General features: G+C 39.9%; 1 protein-coding gene across 1 annotated transcript in view; it reads right to left on the minus strand.

The window, feature by feature from the left end:
• Window positions 1-19881, minus strand: part of PTPRT (protein tyrosine phosphatase receptor type T) — a 733605-nt gene that overhangs the window by 93209 nt on the left and 620515 nt on the right. Inside the window, exon 15 of the mRNA XM_063145462.1 lies at window positions 11176-11205. Coding sequence (XP_063001532.1) covers window positions 11176-11205 — 30 coding nt within the window. The remainder of the gene's footprint in view (window positions 1-11175; window positions 11206-19881) is intronic.

Below are 19881 nucleotides of genomic sequence, written 5' to 3' on the forward strand. Positions count from 1 at the left end.
CTCTGGGTGACTAGTGTGAGAGAAAGAGAGTCCTCCAAGAGAGAGGGCAGCAGAGATGGCGGTATCATGGGCGGGAAGCCAGGTTTCAGTAAGAGCAAGGAGGTGGAGAGACCTAGAGATAAACAAGTCCTGAATGACAGGGGCCTTAGAAGCAACAGAGCGACAGTTCCATAAGGAACGCGAGAAAGGCAGCTGAAAAGAGGGGAGATACCGAATAGGAACTAAGTTAGGAGAGACGAAATTGGAACGAGCCATAAGGAACAGATATGAGGAGACTTTTGGTTAATCCCTAAACAACCCTGATGTCTGGGTTTGGACATAATGGTAACAGCCTACAAATGGGGGATAATCATAGGTTGTTAATTGAAAGCAGAAGAAAGGAACTTATTGGAGGCATCACACTCATTTATTCCTACACCCACCTGCCAGACAGCACTCACCATATAGTGTTTTATTTCCACTGAAGCATCTCTGCACAACTTAGTATATTTTAGTCAATATAATCATAAACTTCCTAGATTTTCATCTTGGTTATTTGCAATAAACAAAGGAAATAACCACAGGGTGCATAACATAGCAATGGAGTGCTCTATTTCAGTGTATTCTATAATGAAAAAATATGCCCGACTTCTTTGTCCATTTCTGCTCTGCTCTCTTATTGTAGGCTGCTGCTAGGCAAGCATGTCATCGCCCAGATGAAACTGCATTCCATTAGTCTAGCTTCAAGGTTACAAAGACATAAGGATTAGAGGCTTCCCCTCATGTGTTCACACTTCCCTGAGTTAAACTGATCTTGAATTCTAGTTTAACTAGGAGGGATTCTGAAATAAATTTTGCAGAGCACTGTGGATGTAGGGTTTGCTACAGTTTGAAGTTCCATTGTGTCTTTTACCTCTGTTACCCATGCACCCATGTGCATTGGTAAAACACTACTAATCCCCCCGCCCCCCAATCTTGATGTGATCAAACATATTATTGCATGGCAATACTTTTCTGTGGCATTTTACTAATGTGCACATGTGCTCAGGATTCCATGATCTTGCTCACACCCTTCTCCGTGGCAGCAGGGAAATCATGCACAGGGGAGCAAGGTAAGCCTGTGGCTTTCTTCAAGCTAAAACTAAGGAGAAGTGATGCCTAGAGGACCTAGTGCCTAGATTTGCTTTTTTTTTCCCCTCCTCCCTCCCAATCCCCTTTCCTTTTGTGTCATGTCTTTTAGATTGTAAGCCTGTGGGCAGGGACTGTCAAGAAATACTTTTGTTAGCCGCCGTGAGAGTCTTGTTTGGCTGAATGGTGGCATAAAAATGCTTAAATAAATAAATAAATAAATAAGGACAAAAAATCAGTTAAAGCCTCTGATATGTTTTGGCCCCATGCTTTGCAGAGTCATACCACACCTCCATCTTAGAGTTGCAGGGGTTAGGTGGAGTCCTTTGCACTTGACAGGCTCTGGTGCAGAGAAGGTCCATTTGCCACCTCCTCCTCTCCCCTCCAGAGCTGGAAAGGAGAGGTTGAAGTGTCAGCTTGCACCAGTGCCTGGCCATAAAGCCAGAGAAAGCTGTTGTGTCTCCACCTCTCCCTTTTACTGGGGGTAGGAGCTTTGTTTTCTATCCTCCCTTCTCAACTTGGACCTGGAGAGAAGAAGAGCTTTTCCCCTGACCTCACACTGCAATTCAGCGATGTAGAATGAGGTGAGGGAGAAGATCCTGTCCCTTGGGATCAGGCATGGGTGGGCAGAATCCTAGTGACAACAAATGTTTGGGTGCACATTAAGGCCAACCAAACCAACATTTCTTTACTCCTACATATGCTCCTGTAGATAAATACAAGCATACCCAAAACTAATATTGATACCCATGTTCACATAATTACATCAAGAAAGCTCTCCCTGCCACGCCCCCGGCCAAGGTTTTATCAATGCATGGGTGCCCATCAGCAGGAGAAACTGATGGTACTGAAAGCTGTGACACCATGCATAGCGCTATGCAGAATTTGAAAATAAAAAAGAGAAAAATAGAGCATTCCTAATGCAACAGTTCCATTTCAGAAATGGGACTGACAGGACCAACTCTGTAAACCAAGGAAAACTTTGGATGAGGACAATTATGGAAGAATCCCTACAAAGGGATGCCAGGTTGGCATATTATTAAAGACAGAGGTATTCTGAGTGACTCCCAGGCCTTTGCTAGACCTAACTGAAAATCAGGGGGAGAGGAGGGGAGAGGAGGGGAGATCTTGCATTATGAATAACGCGAGATCTCGCCCTCATTTACATGTAAGGCGCGACGACCTCAAAAAGAGAGGCCACCTTTTTTTTTTTAAAGAGGCAGGAGTGGTCCACTGATCCTGTGCAAAGGTAGGTGTTTTTTTAATTTTTTTACCAACTTTCCCTGCTCCCCCCACCCTAACCCCGGTGGGTGCAGCTCCCGGCTCCATGCAAGTAATCGCGCAGAGCTGGGAAAAGCCATGGAAATGGGCCACATGCTCACAGTCTTGGGTTCAGCCTGAGACCGTGGAAAAAAACAGGCCCAAAGTGTAGGGCTGCATCCCGGGGCCAGGGAGGGATGCTCCCTCCCTGATTCTGGGATCCCATGTATGTCATCTGGACACACAGGGGTGATCCTGGGTATCAGCCCGGGATAACTGCTGGTCTAGCTAAGGCCCCAGTTTCAATATACCCATGCCTGATGCCAGTGTAACCCTATAATGCATCATTCCTTCCTAGTTCAGTATTTTCTCATGGAAGTCATGGTCATAATGTACAAAATACCCTTCAGCTATCAACATTTGCACATTCCATTATGGTTTCAGTTACTATGCAACTATTTATGATTATCCAGAGGTACACCATGACAAATTCATTGACAGCATAGATGAACCTTGGACTACCTATGACCATATCCAATGGGTTTCCCACCATCCGGTGGAGATGTCATTAACTATGGACAGAGTAGTGATCTCATGTGCATGAACATTTTCTCCTTTACTGCACAGCTAGCTAATTAAGTGACAAAAACTACTCTTCATCAACCATGTTCTGATGAACAACTCTTATGATGGTGCAACATCAGCTTTTATACATATAGCCCAATGTTGTGGATATTTACCCTGAGTTAGGCCCCTATAAGTTCAGTGGGACTTACTTCCACAATAGAGTGCACATTGCTACAGTCTTAGGGTATTAATGTATGGCTGTTTTGAAAAGGAATGCATAGACATCCAATCACAACTGTCCACATGCACTGGTGATGTCAGCTTATGCCGTTCTTTTGTCTGTAACTGACTAGACTCATTACAGGCAGGGACAAATTCAGGACCAGTGTGGTGCAATCTGCCTGAAAGGCATCACATTTTCAGTTGGCAAGAAAAGTAAGCTGCTTTCCCATTTTCAGTTGTTCTAGGTTAGTGCAAAACACTGAAATAAAAGTATGAGAAAACACTGTACTGATTTGTCCTTAAGGAAACGGGGGGATATTACATATTTCATAACGCACAACAAATTGTATAACTAACACTATATTTCATGGTAGATGGCCAGGTGGTCTCTAATTTTATGTACCTTTACACCTCATACAGCAATAATTACAGTATTTCTGTCCATATGCTCTTTAGTTATGGTAGTCTTCTGGATTTGCTAATAGAACACAGCTACATGCATTGCCTGGCACCAGGAGTTCATCAGATTTCTCAGTGGGAAATGCTAATCTAAAATGAATGAGTCCTTAATAATGAACACTCTGGACTGCTGAGGCAAACCACCACCAATGCTTTCAAAAATGGTTGTAAACAAAGGTGAGAACTGCTTATTAAATTCAGTTTAAATTAGTTCTGTCAACGAGTGGCTAGATGCTTTGATGCTTCCATTTCTTTTTTTAAAAAAATGGCAAAGGGCTAGATTTGGCAAGCTAACTTTGCTGTTAAGGAAACAAACAATACTGTTTTGATTTGAATGGTCCATACTGAATGGTATACTAGGGTTTCAAAGGCACATGTGCAGCAAAGCAATTCCAAGTGATCCTGTTGCCCTGTAGATGACACAGGGGATCTTGAAACACAGGCCTGGACATTCACCTGCTTCACATAACAACCAAAATGGTTACCAGAATGCATGAGGATTTTGCCGGTATGGATCAATAGTATTGGTGAAGGGGGGAACCCTCCACAGACCAAGTTGTACAAAAGACAATTCACATTCCTTCCTGAAAATTCTTCCCTAGACTAGCCATTAGTTGCAGAAAAGGGCAACTAAAATCTCCCCTATGAGGGAAAGTTACTACAGATGGGATTGTTCATCTTTGAAAAACGAAGCTAAGGGGAGAGATGATAGAGGTGTATGATGCATGGTGTGGAGAATGTGGATAGGGAGACATTTTTCAGAACTCAGGGTCATCCCATGAAATTGTTTGGTGGGAGATTCAGGACAGATAAAAGGAAATAATTCTTCACACAGAGCATCGCTAAACTATGGGATTTGCTACCACAAGATGTAGGTATGATCACCAATTTGGATGGCTGTAAAAGGGGTACTGGATAAATTCCTGGAGGAGAAGGCTATCAATGGCTACTAGTCATGATAGCTATGTACTACCACAAGTATCAGAGGCAGTAAACTTATGTGCTCCAGTTCCCGGGGAAAATGGATGGGAGGGTGCTATTGTACCATATCCTGCTTGTGGGTCCCTGGTTGACAATTGGTTGGTCACTGTGTGAACAGAGAGCTGGACTAGATGGACCCTTGGTCTTACCCAGCAAGGCTCTTCTTATGCTCTTATGTTCATTATAAAAATGTGTCACTACACCACTGTACAAAGGCAGAGGCTTTACAAAATGACAAAGTACAAAGTATTCCATTATTGGCTATTAATTCAGAGGAAGGTACAATACATATTGATTGATTGATTGACTGATTTAATGTATAGCTTGCCTTTTCATTAAAATAGTGTTCAAGGCAGCTAGCAAGGTAGACCTTCAGCTGCCCCCCCACCCCTTCAACTGCCCCCACCCCAGAAAAAGTCAAACTGAAACTCAACCTATAGACATTTAGTTGATTTTCAAAGCTGTTTGAAGGCGCTGCAGTCCTGCTACCGGGGTGGGTGGAGGGGTGGGTGGGGATCAAATTATCGAAAAGATTAACGCATCTAACACTGCTAGAACTTGACTTCTAGGCTGCCTGTGTGTTGAGCTGTCTTCTGAATGACAGAAGCATTTATCTGAAAATGCTTCCCTTCCACAAATAAGGCAATTGAAACACTATCTCTGAAGTCCTGACAAGCTGTATCAATGACAACTCCTGCTCTCTTCCCTGACCAGCTTCCCATAAACACAACAACTGGAACATCCAGGGACAGTGGCTTTCATCACATTAGTGTCAACTCTTTACAGATCACAGGCTGTATAAATGTGAAACAGGCAGGAAACTCACAAGTCAGTTATCAGACACTGAGAAGTTGTGTGTGTGTGCGTACTATGCTTCATTCATGATGCAAATGAAAAGGTGTATGAAGAAAGAGTTCCTGGATGGATATGTCTAAGAGGAATGAAACAGAAGAAACAAAAATGTGCTGATGTAAAGGAATATCAAAATGTCGATAATAAAGATTAACTCATATATAACTTCCACTTGCCCAAGAGTGTTTAAAACAAGAACAGGAGAACGTAGTTTATCAAACTGCTTTCTAGGCAAGAGGGAAGAAAGTGTCTCTGAAGCATGATTGGCATCTAACAAGGTTTGGATTTCAATTAGAATGTGTAATCGTTACAGACCTGTTGATATAATATATTATCCGGGGATAAACAAACCTTGAACTTTCTTCAGTCTCTGATTAATTACACGTTGAAACAGATGTAATGAGTGAAAAGGTAGTTAACCACTTGTTGCAAAGCCAGGGGCTTCTGATCTGCTTCTGGGATAAGTGATTGTATAAAAAATAGGAGGATTGTTATCTCTGGTGGGTGAGGCTGTCATTTTAAAAGGCTTTTTGTTAGCGCTACACATCCTAAATTGAAATGGCTAAGACAGGCAGGAAGGTAATGCTGGAGTGTTATAGTAAATGGTTAGTGATAATCTGGGTCTTAGTGGGCCCTAGGATTGTTTTGAAGAATATGCTGGAATGTATTAAAGTGACTGGAGTAAAGATCTACCCAAAAGCAGGGGTCAAGTTACAGGAAGCCAGATTCCAGCTGGACATCAGGAAAAACTTCCTGACTGTTAGAGCAGTACAACAATGGAAACAATTACCTAGGGAGGTCGTGGGCTCTCCCATACTAGAGGCATTCAAGAGGCAGCTGGACAGCCAACTGTCAGGTATGATTTAAGGTGGATTCCTGCTTGAGCAGGGGTTTGGACTCGATGGCCTTAAAGGCCCCTTCCAACTCTACTATTCTATGATTCTATGAAAAGATCTAGTCCCATCTCTGATCAGTGTAAAAGGATATTGAGGGACACACTCACACTGCACTGTTATCTTCACCTCCTTTATCATCTCATTCCCTTTCTCATTTCATTTGATTTTTTTCCTTCTTAATGTTTCCCTTCCTCCCTATTGTTCCACCTTTGTTGGAGATGAAATATCCTTGAACCCACTGGATGGGTAACTATGAATTTCATCTAAAAATGCGAGGCAATTTAGAATGGCTAGGAAACTAAGGATTGTTAAGAATCTTTGAAACTAAATGGGGTGGAGGAAACAGCAGCAGGTAAGGGCAGTCTTCCTTTGGGTCATTGCCAATGCCATTCTTAAACTAGTGATATTATTTCCTTTATGAAATACTTTGTATCAATGAACTGATGAATGAGTCTGGTACAAACTTGAGTTTGTGATCATAGGCAATGGTTATGCTTTATCACCTGATTTAATGGGTTGCAAATTTGAAGCTAGGTTAAATCACCAGATTAACACAGATCGTAGATTAATTTGGATTAAAGACAGGGAGAATGAGCCCTGGGTAAAATAGCCTACCTCTCCCTATGTCTGAAAGCATCTGTTACGCTCGTCTTACATGGTACCTACTGCTGTTTCATCTGCAACAGTGCTTGCCTTTGCTTGCCCAGCAATTGCTGTAGCTGCCCCATAAAAAGGGACTGCCCAGACACAATCTTTAACAAGAGTTGCTGCTGAGCTGACTATTCCATTCATTTCAAAGAGGCTCAACGTGGGAACCTTATGCCAGCCCTTTTAAAAAATGCATGAAGAATGGCACAGCGGCAGGGCTTGCTGGATTGTATCCTGAAAATACAAAGAGAATGGATGTTTTATTTATGTTCATATATCCCGCAGAAAGCAAGAATAGATTCAGCGAGTAAATGGTGTCATTTTCCAAAATGCCAGTATACATTTAGCCAAATAATCCTTCATGAATCACGTCTTTTAAGAACAACTCCATCTATTACCTTATGTATGAGATTGCAGTGGAAATCCAATGCAGTCCCTGCACAGCACCAATCCTCTACACTAGATGTTAAGTGTGTAGTGAGTGAGTTGCAAATAGTGGCTGGGGAGTCATCTTGAGGTTGCAGAAGTCTCCAAAAATCTTAGACAAGATAGAATATACTCTCAGAGCTCCTGAAGCTTGAAACAAGGACCTAGCCCAGTGAGCTATGGTAGGCTGTATGTCTTCAGGCATAAAAAAGAGCATAGCGATAAGCAACATTCATCTCTCATATTGGCAGACAATATGTCGCCCCTGGATTGACCCAGGGCATGATCTAAAGATCAATGAAATTGCAAACTTTAGTCGATTTGGGTGCAGCTGCCCACAGCCTTTGAAGAGATCAGAGTATTTCTGAAGCCAATGGTTGAGCTGTATTATGGGGGGATTGTAGGAGATGTTTGCTGGAGATGCAGTGTCAATTCCTTAAGGAAACAGGCAGGGGCAGATAGAATATCTGGATATTTTGTTTTAAAAAAATACAGAATGATATCCACAGATTATGCTCCTTCCTGTCTTCAGAAATACCCATCTGAGTAATATTGTCTCAGTCTGAGCTTTTCTATGCAAGGCAATTAATTGACTGTATCTATTTTCAGTTTCGTCACGGAATTGAGATCCGAGTACTACACCAACAGCTTATTCTTTCCTGCTTTTCTTCTACATAACCTCTAGGTGGCACTGTGGTATAGGAGAATAGCAGAAACGCACAAGTGAAAATGGGTTTTCTTTCGCTTTCACAAATAATACCAAATTTCTCCTGCTTTAAAAGAAGTTGCAAAAACTACTGTTTAAAACAGTAACAAAAGTGGAAGGTCATAACATCATCTAAGGAACCCACAAACAACTGTGAGTATGGAATGATGTGCACACATTCATTCATTGTTATATACTGCTTCTTGGCTGTATTGTTTTTTATTGTAGGGGTTGTTTTTTTAAACCAGTTTTTAACTCTGTATGCCACCTAGAATACTTTGTATATAGGCGGGTTATTGAATAAATAAATAAATGTGTACATACTAAGGGTAATCTATGATCTTAATCAATTTTCAGGCAGCAACAAAATTAATTGAATCGGGAAAAGGGGCATATATGTTCCTGCCTTTTACTAATTGGAAAAATCATATGGCTTTTATGAATGCTCTTCCAAGAAAAAAAATCTAATATTCATAAAATATTATAGCAATTGTCGGCTAAGTGCTAAAAGCTGTTTTAAGGCAGGATTATAGCTCTTAGAGATATGAACAATATGAAATGAATAAATTAAGCTAAACAAATACATTTACGATTCATCCTTAACTAAGTCACATTTATCTCTTTCTTGGTAAATATCGGAAAATGTAAGATGGCCAAAAGAGTAATCAGAAGATACTCTTCTTCTTTTTTTAATCTAAGATGATGCAGTGCTCAAACCAGTTAAACCAGAGCACTTGCATCTTTGCTGATTTACACAATTTTAAATCTTGTAAATCAAAGTTCACTTAAAAGATATGCAAAGATCAAAGTGATAAGGCAGCATTACAGGGGGGAGCCTCAAATTTACGCATACACAGCAGACGCACACCTCTTGGATGGATGAGTCTCTCCTCCTCCCACTCAGAAAGGTAGATCAAACACAGTAAAACACAGGATGTTTTAACTAATTTTCCAGTCTGGCAACTGTAATGACGTTACAGTACCAGTAGCCAAGCACTGTGTGCAACCCTTGGAAGGACTACATCTCCCTCTGCCCCCTGGGTTTTGCCTCCTAACACAGTGTGTCGGAAATACAAAGAGGGAAGGAGAAAACAGACAAGCCTCCTTCCTGTCTTCTCCCTATGGGCAGGACACTTCTGCTCTCGTTGCCATTGCCACCTACTAGGATGGAAAAGGAGGCATGTTTATGGTGGCTAGCAGGGATGAGCTGGGAATTCTTCTCCAGCTTGGATTTAAACCTGAGCCAAAAAGGAATTTCAGGGCTTTTAAAGCTGGTGTGTTCTTTTAATGCATTCTTTAGGAGACTCTCACAGCCACACTTGAGTTCAGAAAAACTCACTGGCATGTCTACCTTTGGGCCACCTTACACAATACCTAGCATATTGCGGTTGCTTCTCCATCTGTAGTTGCTCCTATGACACTCTAAAAGGAACAATAAACCTTCTGTCTGGTTGTTTGATTGCACTTGTCTTGCATACTTCCATAATATGCCAGAGACTCACACTTCTCCAGGACAATGGGTGTCACAGGTGTGTTATGTAAACATACAAGTTCAATTGAACAATGCAGGTGTAAACTTATACATTCCCTCAACAGCATGACAGAAGTGATGGCAACCATGTGCTTCGGGGAACCGGTAAAGCAGCCCTTATGTCTGGAATATTACAGTGTGTTTTGAGTAAGAAGTACACACAGGAATTCTCTGTCAGAGAAGTTACCCCTTTGAAACAAGTGAATTAATTAAGCCCAAAGAAAGAAGGGATGTCAACAAGTCTGCAGGAGTGGCTTCCTCTTAACACACATTTCACTAAACACGCTTTTGTAACAAATCAAACATTCCTACCTATATGACTTGAGCAACTTGGGCCTAATCTACACCAAGCAGGATATTGCACTATGAAAACGGTATGAAAGTGATACATAAAAGGCAGGAGCCACACCAAGCAGGATATAGCAATATGAAAGTAGTATATGATAATAAAGACATTGAGCAGGGAGTTGGACTCCATGGCCTTATAGGCCCCTTCCAACTCTACTATTCGATGATTCTATGTATCTTATGGGCCCCAACAGTTGGCAGTGCACTTCAATACTGCTATAAAGCAGAAGTGTGGCTCCTGCCTTTTATATACTGCTTTCATAGTGAAACATCATGCTTGGTGTAGATTAGGCTATTGTCCAGATCCATTTGATTTTGGTAATGTTGTGACAATGGAATCATTGTAGACTGGTGAACTACTCAATTCATATTGTACTGCTAGTGGAGATGATGTGGGGAATTTCCTATGGGGTTCACCTATCCCCCATTATCTTTATGTTCCTACCTGATTGCTGCCACTTCAACCCATCTCCCTTCCAATTAGAGTACCTCTAAGCACCCATCATTTCATTGTGTACTACTAGACACTGATCATTCCCCAAACACCCTCAGCTCCATTTTTGTGCTGCCGATAAATACAGAAGCCTCAACCATCTCCTCTCTTTAAAAGATCTTCCCAAGTCTCTGAAGTTTCAAAAGGGTTTAGCAATGACACACACACTTAGCAAACTAGCCAGAAAGGGGTAGGAGCTGAAACAACTCTTGTAATGAAGTCAGTGAGAGCCCCAAATGCTCACTGCCTCCTCTCAGATATACTATTTCCTGAAGGAAGTAGAGGACAGTTATGATAACTTGGTCTTCACCCTGTTGTTAGTTTCCTTTTAACTTCTACAGACAGAGACGATGGTCAACAAGACTGCAAGGGGTGAGTGGGGTATGAAGGTCATGGATTTTAATTGCAAAAGAAAGCAACCATGATGAATTTCACTACTTTTTTGCTACGTTGGTGGTGGGGGCCTTGGTGGTGGGAATACTGGGTTGATGGTGTACTTAAAAAAACACAAACTATTGCAAAAATAAAAAAATAAAAATCCAAAATACCAAAAACAAACAACAGATGGCAAAAAGTGGTAAAAGCAAAAGTAATTTGTAAGAAAGAAGAACAAAAGGGAAAAAAACCTGCAACTCCAATGAGCATGCTCAAGAAAAATCATATCCAGCTAGGTACTTACAAGTAATAGGAGTAGGAATATGCATTTCTTCTAAATATGCAGTCAGATGAAGAAAATGTCCAAAAGTGGGGAAGAAGGAGAAAAGCATGATTAGACTTTATATCCATTATTTTAAGTTTGAATTGTACACAGCATTGCAGTGCTTCCTCTAGTACCCAATTTGCATTTACTTCGTCTACGTTTTGAGCACTGCTCTAAGGTTTGATAGCTTATCTACTAGAACAGGAATTCCTGGGTTCTACGTCTATAACTGCCACTAATGAATTGCATAGTCCTGGGCAAGTCACTTCACCATGATTTGAATCCTTTCCAAATGGCAGTAATACCTACCCATGTCTGTAGAACAATTTAAGTCTATCACCGAAAATCATGAAGAAGAAAAGCTTGGTGCTATAAAATGAGAAGTAGAAGGGCTAATGTAACACTAGGGTTTAGCTGAAAGTAGGGATGTGTGAGAAATTGGCTCAGCTGAAGTTTTTTTAAATGGATTCATCCAATTCTTCTGGACCTGAATGCAATTTGTGGTCAGAAATCCATATATTTCTGAGCTTGCAATCTATTTCGCAAAACAAAAACAAAAAATGCATTCAGAAACATGCATGTATTTGCTAAATACGCAATGAAAAATGTGTACATTTTCAAAACGTGCACAAGAGGCAGCTGGACAGCCATCTGACATGTATTCTTTAATGTGGATTCCTGTATTAAGCAGGGGGTTGGACTCGATGGTCTTATAGGCCCCTTCCAACTCTACAATTCTATGATTCAATGCAAGCATCAAAAATGCATACATTAAAATGCATAAATGTGTACATTATGAAAATGTGTACAATTTTTCATATGTAATTCTTTTTTAATCACTGGAGCAGAAATGGGACAAAATGAGCTTGGCCTGAACAAAAACTGCTAATCTTTGCAAGACCAAGACTGATACATCTGTCCATCCCTAGAAGTTCACTAGCAAACATTTTAAGCTTGAAGAGGGGTGTTTTTGGAGGGGCAGGAGGGGAGAAGGTTTCACAAAAGTCCTCTTTGCTCACCTTTGTTATCTATTTGTAGTCCTGGCAGATACAATTATTGTTTTTCCTGCTGCTGTGGGGCAACTTTCGCCATCTTTTTTTTTTTTTTTACCCAGTATGTTTCAAAGTTCATCCAAGAAGCATCATCTATGCTCCATCTTCAACTGTCATTACATAATCAATGTCATGATGATGTAGGCAGTGACATTGGACTAAGTGATGATATTTCATCCCAAATCATTGCTTCCTACTCTCAATCTGGAATCTCATGGGTAACAAAAGAAGGACAAAAATGGTGCCCGAAAGCAGGGGGGGGGAGAGCAATTGCTGCCAGAGCAAATGGGATAAACATGATGCTTGCAGTCATTTCATCAACATGATGAAGTAAGGGGGCATTTTGGCTCAGCACAACTAAATACAAGTTGATAGGCTCATTTCACTTCTTATATTTCCCAGTAATGGAACTGCTTCTGTATATGAACGTGTAATAATTAAAGTCTGCACATGTCATAACTCTTAATTATGTGTTCTAGACATAAATGATATCCCGGTAAATATTTTGGTTTACAATACATTCTTGGAAAGAGTAATGGGTTAGCAAGGATCCTAACCATGCCAAAACTAGTGGTAGTAGCTAGTTGAGAGTGTGCGCGTGCACATACACACACTTTTAATATTTATACATCTTGCACAGAAATCATCTGTTCGTAGGAAATACAATTAAAACTGCATGTAGATTTTCATGCATTATTCACACATGCATATACATCCTATACAATTGCACACAGTACCCCACTGATGCATTGCCCAGTCTGAGTATTCAGATAACATCAATTATTATTACAAAACTGCCCTAAACCTGCTATGGGACATATGCAAACATGTGCTACACATGGGACTCTTTATGCTACTGAAGCTGTGTGTACATAGCCCTGTAAGTAAATCAGTGATGATGGCAATAAGCTGTTTGGAGGGGATGATTTATTTCCCACTTCTTCTCTGCCAAACAGATAATTGGTTTGATTGCTGATTGGTTAACAGAGCTACACATGGACAGCCCTGGCAGCTATACATGCATTCTGTGGGATTGCAGACATCTACAGTCAAGGAACCAAGTACATATAATTCTCTCTTTGGAAATAAGAACTTCTTATGGCTATCTTCTCTAGTATTCCATATCTATATATTTATTTAATTAAGACTCTTCTGTGGCAATATACAATATCCAACCAATGTCGTGCTTGAACCTCTCAACTTCTAAAGAGGTGGTATAAAATTTGGGATGTCCTTTCACAATGGATATTTGAGAGCTGGGCCCCAAACTTATACTTGTGAAACAATGCATCATGGTACAAGTTGTCCTCTCTTGACAAATGTGACATCACATTGTGTCATAGGTGATAAACAAAAGCAAGTACAGTGAAACATGGTGAACTTCAGCTTAACATTTAATTCTTTGACAATACTTTTAGTTTTCCTCATCCAAGAGAATGAAGAAGATAGTCAGTTCTTGAACATGATCACCAACACAAGTTGTCTTTACAGCTATTAACATTTTCTCTGCAATCAGCAAATGACTTTCTCTAGAATAGGTCAGTATTAGCCATATAGGATCTTCAATTAGACAAGAGATGAATTTTCCCCATTTCTTTTCTTTATTTTTTCATGGTTTCACTGTGGCCTGCATTACACACCTCCTGAATCCCAGTTTAACTAAGACAATTTCTAAAATCAATCCTGGAAGGAATTGAAGCATCTGCAGATTGATAAACATTTGGTTCCTTTGCATTCTCATTCTCTCTCTCTCTCTTTTCATTGTCAATGTGCATATGCACATGGGAAAAAGTAGGAATGCGGGAGAATTTTGTCTGGTTACCATTTTGATAAGAACTTGGGAAATTTGCCCCTGCTCAATCAATATGAAAACTGAAATGCAGTTCTCCTTCAATATTCACATTTCTCAGAATTTTGTGATGCAGTTCTAAAAAAAAGTGTACAAAAATGCATGTATTAAAGTGCACACATAAATATGCATGCATAAATATGTATATTAGTGAAAAAGCCATACAGAAACTATTACACAAGGGGAAAATGCTTGAAAAAGGTGTATTGTAGGCAGAATTGCAGACAAAATTTGTACATTCAGGGAAATGCACCTAAAAATGAATACAAACTGCAATGCATACTATTTTTTAAAGTCCCAAAGTGCTGTGGAAACAAGATGTAACAAACTGAAGTTGGAAAAATGAGAAACTGAAAGAAATGGAAATTCACAGATTCATCCATCCCTAGAAAAAAGCTATCTTTATATGATCATCGTATGTATGATTATGTGATTTCTTTTTGTGTAGTGTTTTATTGATGTGCACACTGAAAAAATGCCACACAAAAAGGATCTTGATATAAGAGTCTTGATGTACAATCACATCAAGACTCTTCTTCTTTTGCAATGTTTATCAATGCACACAAGTGCACATATACATTGTCAAAATGCCATGCAAACAGAATTAGGATACAATAGCACACATTAATACATTAAGATTGCTCTTTTGTAGTGCTTTATTAATGCAGACATGCACATCAGAAATGTACAGACTGGGGAAATACGTGAATGAACTGGAGGAACTGAAAGACACAGCAAACTGCATGTGCAGAGTGCTGTGTTAAAACTGAGAAATAAACCATGGAGCACTGGTATCATTTTAGAAAAAGGGCCATGTAATCTGGAGAGAAATTAAGAAGATTAGAATTTCTGAAATATAATTAGACTGATCTGGAGTAAATGATTTGTGGATTGCAGGTGAGGATGATGAGACATATTCTAAGGTTTGAAGTAGAATTAACTTGTCTTGCTGAATTCACACTGAGAGAAACCATTTCATCTGTCCTCTATTTTGCAGGGGTTGGGGATTTGCAGGACTCAGGAGACAACAGCTCCACTTAATGCATTCCATTAACCATTTTGTGGTTAAGCAGCATGGTTTAGCGTGTTGCATGAATGGGGCCAATCAGTGTTGCAGGGATTGTAAGGGGATTCCATTCATTTCTCTTCTGGACTGTGAGTTTCTACACCATCCTCAGTAACAGGAGATCCTTAGGTGCTGGGGCTGAAAAAGTAAAATGTTGGTGTATCTTTTTTAGTTATTATAGGCTTGGACTTGAAGCAGTATTTCTCTGCTGTGGCACCCCGGCTGTGGAATGAGTTCCCCAGAGAGGTCCGCCTGGTGCCTACACTATACTCCTTTTGTCGCCAGCTGAAGACCTTTTTATTCTCTCAGTATTTTAACACTTAATTTTAACTTAAATTTAAATTTTACTGTTCTAATTCTGTATTTTAATTTTATATCAATTTCTGCTGTGTGGTTTTATCCTGGTTGTGCTTTTTATACTGTATTTTGTACTTGTGTTTTTAGACTGTTGGTTGTTTTATTACGGTTTTAATTTTTGTGAACCGCCCAGAGAGCTTCGGCTATTGGACGGTATAAAAATGTAATAAATAAATAAATAAATAAATAATTAAAATCACTTGTCATCAGTCCACATAATATAGTGTCATGGAAAGAAAAGCTTTAATTCTAAGTAAGCTTAATGTTTGTCTTTTCCTCTTTTGATCCTCACACATTTCATTTTTACAATTAAAGATAGAACACAAATACGCAGCACATTTCTGATGACATTTTAGAGAAACTGCTAGTAAGAGACCTAAAGAAGCCCATGCTCTCATTTTGAAGCAATCCTATTTGGGGTCTTGCAAAAAGAAATATATGCAGGGTTTGTCTTCCTTTTTAAACATTTTAAATTATGCTTCCTTAAAACATAAGAAATTGACAAACACCATATCACAAGTAGCAACATGTAACCACATGTACCATAACTCAATGACTAAATTTGATAAAGAAAAAAAGTTACAAAAATATAGAGAGATATTCAGTTGACTACATTAAAAAGATGATTTAATGGTTATTTAATTATTATGATTGCATTATTATTTAATTTGTGTACTGAATCCGCAGCATCTGGAATTTTTTACAAAGTAAACATCTTCGATCTAGATTATAATCCAGTTTTATGAAACATTCAACCATACTCTAAGATTTGTTTATTACTTGTATATTAGACCTTCATAGGCCTAATCTATACCAAGCAGGATATTGCACTATGAAAGCAGTATGAAAGCGGTATATAGAAGGCTGGAGCTACACCAAGCAGGATATAGCATTATGAAAGTGGTATGAAAGCGGTATATGGTATGTGTCAATGGTCCCCAACAGTTGTCAGTGCACTTCAATACTGCTATAAAGCCATAGTGTGGCTCCTACCTCTTATATACTGCTTCCATATCACTTTCATAGTACTATATCCTGCTTGGTGTAGATTAAGCCATAGTCATTGGAGATGCTCAGATGACTACTTCATGCCCTCCACCCACATCCACACTTGATTGTAGAATTTTGCAGACAATCATGGCATACCACTAGGAGTACACCAGCCCTAGCAAGGGCATACAGTTCTCATATCTCAATATGTGTGTAAGGGGTACCTCTGTCTGTCCCTGTTGCTAAAGAACAGGAGAATACACATGGGAACTTTGCAAAAAGGGAACACTTTGAACACAAACAAACATCTGAAGGACAGGGAGATCAAAATAAAATGAAGGGTAGATTAATACATGGTTCTTCTCAGAACCTTCACAGGTATCCTGCCTCATGGCTTCAGGACTTAGCACTAGGCCAGCAGGAACCTCATCATAACTTCAGTGCAGCAACTGAAGCTGCAAGCATGACACAATGCACAAAGGTAACCAAAGGAGCTGGTGCCCACCAGAGAGGACGAGACCATGCTCCAAAGAAGAACAACTGCATCTTTACCATTTCTCCTTCAAATCCACGAGGAAAGAGATGGGAGTAGAGACACCTATGGGCAAGGAAAGTCTCTAATCTCCCTGTAATTAGAGGTAACTGGGTACCAGCTAAGTAATGCTTTATCACTCAACAGGTTGGAGCAGCGTCCCTTACATCAAGTGTATGGAGCCATTATGCAGTCAGCAGTACTGTAGGAGCCCTTTTTGCCAATATTCTCCTTTAGGCAGGAACATCCCCCCATTATTTTTCACTGCAAACATATTCACAACAGGGCACACTCTATCAGGATGGGTGGTAATGGCTCTCTCACCATAACACCCCACCAGGGCAAAAGGTCTGCATCTTCACTATAGCCTTGCCATACAAGCAAGGGCGGTGGTGGTGGTAGTAGCCCAACAGCTCAATGCCTTCCTACATCTCCCCAGTTACTACTGATAGTCATAATGAACCCAGCAGCTGGGCTACTTGAAAGGGAAGGGAGAAATAGGAGGTGGATAAAAAGGGGCAATAAACTGACAAGCACTGGCATGCACTCTACTGAACATGGGCTGGATGAACTGTAAGGTATCATGGGACATGAATGGGTCAGTTACCTATATTAGGCTATTGGTCCAAGTACCAATCACTCTGATTGGCCATCACACAGAACTGTCAAGTTCGTGGCCATTCTTGGGAAACTGTGTGCATTGTGTTCCAACCTGGAGTCTCTTGTAGTTTAAGCCTGTTTTCCCCATCCCGCACCATTACCATAGTTTTATACAGGGCCTCTCCAGTACTAGCTTATATGGCTGGGATTCTTGGGTGTGACTGCTAAGAGGAGGGAAAGGGGTCTTTCAGGTGTATCATGGTTCTACCCACTGCTAAAATGGTTATGCGTTGTTAGGATGTTGTTAGGGTGACAAGCCTGGGATCTAGTCCTGCTGCATCTCATTTGCATTTATTTATTTTAAAAAAATGACTTGTAGGCTGTCATTAAGGGTACATCTAAGGTACATCTTCAACATCTAAGGTCCTCCTCTGGGTGCCTACTCCGAGAGAGGCTTGGAGTGTGGCAACAAGGGATAGGGCCATTTCGGTGGTGGCCCCCAGACTGTGGAATGATCTCCCTGATGAGGCTTGCCTGGCGCCAACGCTGCTATCCTTTCGGTGCCAGGTTAAGACTTTCCTCTTTGCCCAGGCATATGGCGGCACATCCTAATTACCCACATGTTTAGTTTTTAATCGGTTTTTAATGCTTTATGTGTGTATGTTCTGTGTTTTAGAATTTTAAATTTTGTATACTTGTTTTTACCTCAATTTTAGAATTTCTGTAAACCGCCCAGAGAGCCCTGGCTATGGGAGCGGTATATAAGTTTAATAAATAAATAAATAAATAAATAAATAAAGGGTAGAACCCTCTCAAAGTGGTGTAAAAGATAGGGGGAAAAACTAATATAGAATATGCCAAAAACCAATAGAAAAACAATAAATTAGTATCCAATAAAATACTATAAAAACAGAAAACACCCATGAAACCAATAACACTAATAACATGTACAATTGTTGTTGCTAAGAGCGATCCCCAAAAGTGAACTTTTCCTTGTTTTGGCCACATTTTTACCTCCCTGGTGTGGGTCTTAAACCCACGCCTTGCATCGGACTGCTCTTTCCCACTGAAATGCAATCACCCCACCGTACTATACTGCCTCCCTTGCTGTTATAGTGTCCCTTTTTCCTTGTCCATATGGCTCCCTTTTTTACTCCTTGCACAAGGTTTGCTTTCCCCCCACATAGACACAAGTACAAATGTGCTGTGTCATTAGCACAGTGTGTGTTTAAACAGTGTCAGGATACAAATCTTTCTCCTAATTTAATCTCAATACAACCCAATAACAACATTCAGTAAAAACAAATTTCTAGAAGCAGCCATTTACCATGGTTCTTATACTGTAGCATATCTACGATACATTATATGGCATGGCGCAAAGCCTTCTACTAGCTTGGGCTACGTTTCACAGAACAGCGCTAATGTATGTTTCACTTCTGCCAATAGTTCAGTGCATCCAATGCTATGTACCTTTTCATTAGAAACCTTCAGCCCCATGTACACTGGATTAAGATCTGCATTGACAGAACTTCAAGTACTAAAGTTACCAATATTAATAAATGGAGTTAACTTCCAAGCAAATTCCTCACCTACTTTCTTTCATCCTACTTTAATGTGAGTTATAACTGTTTCTTGCCTTGAAAAATAATGTATAATTATTATTTTCTGGGTGTAGACATATATGGTGTAAAGTGGCACAACAGCCAAGCAATAAGGAGGCTCTCTGGATACATTATGGATTCAGTCAGTTTTAGGAAGAAATATAAGAAATACAGATTAAAACAGAGTAATTTCAAAATATATTTTGTCCTAAACGTTTTGGCTTCCACCTTCATCACTAGCTGTAATGATTAAAAAAAATCTTACACACACACAGCTAAAAATACCTTATTCATTTTCTTAAATAACATTCAAAGATTTGAGACTTTCTATTCCTATTATCCTGTCAAGCAAATTATCCACAACTACATTCATATCCCCCCTAAAATGATTTCTCCTTCTACAAATTCCATTAATATTTTCTGCAAGAGTCCAAAGAAAGAGTTTTGTTTCAGAATTGGGCACATGGATGCAAGAATTAAAGAATAAAATTAAGCTGATATTCCCATTTTGTAATAATATTAACCTTTGTTACTATTATTAAAAAAAAAGGAATGCAGTTCCTTTCAATTTGCACAAAATGAACTGGGAACTGGGAACAAGACAAAGGTGAGCAAGTGTTCAACAATTTACAAATATT

Source organism: Elgaria multicarinata, chromosome 1 (assembly GCF_023053635.1).
Source record: "Elgaria multicarinata webbii isolate HBS135686 ecotype San Diego chromosome 1, rElgMul1.1.pri, whole genome shotgun sequence".
NCBI lineage: Eukaryota > Metazoa > Chordata > Lepidosauria > Squamata > Anguidae > Elgaria > Elgaria multicarinata.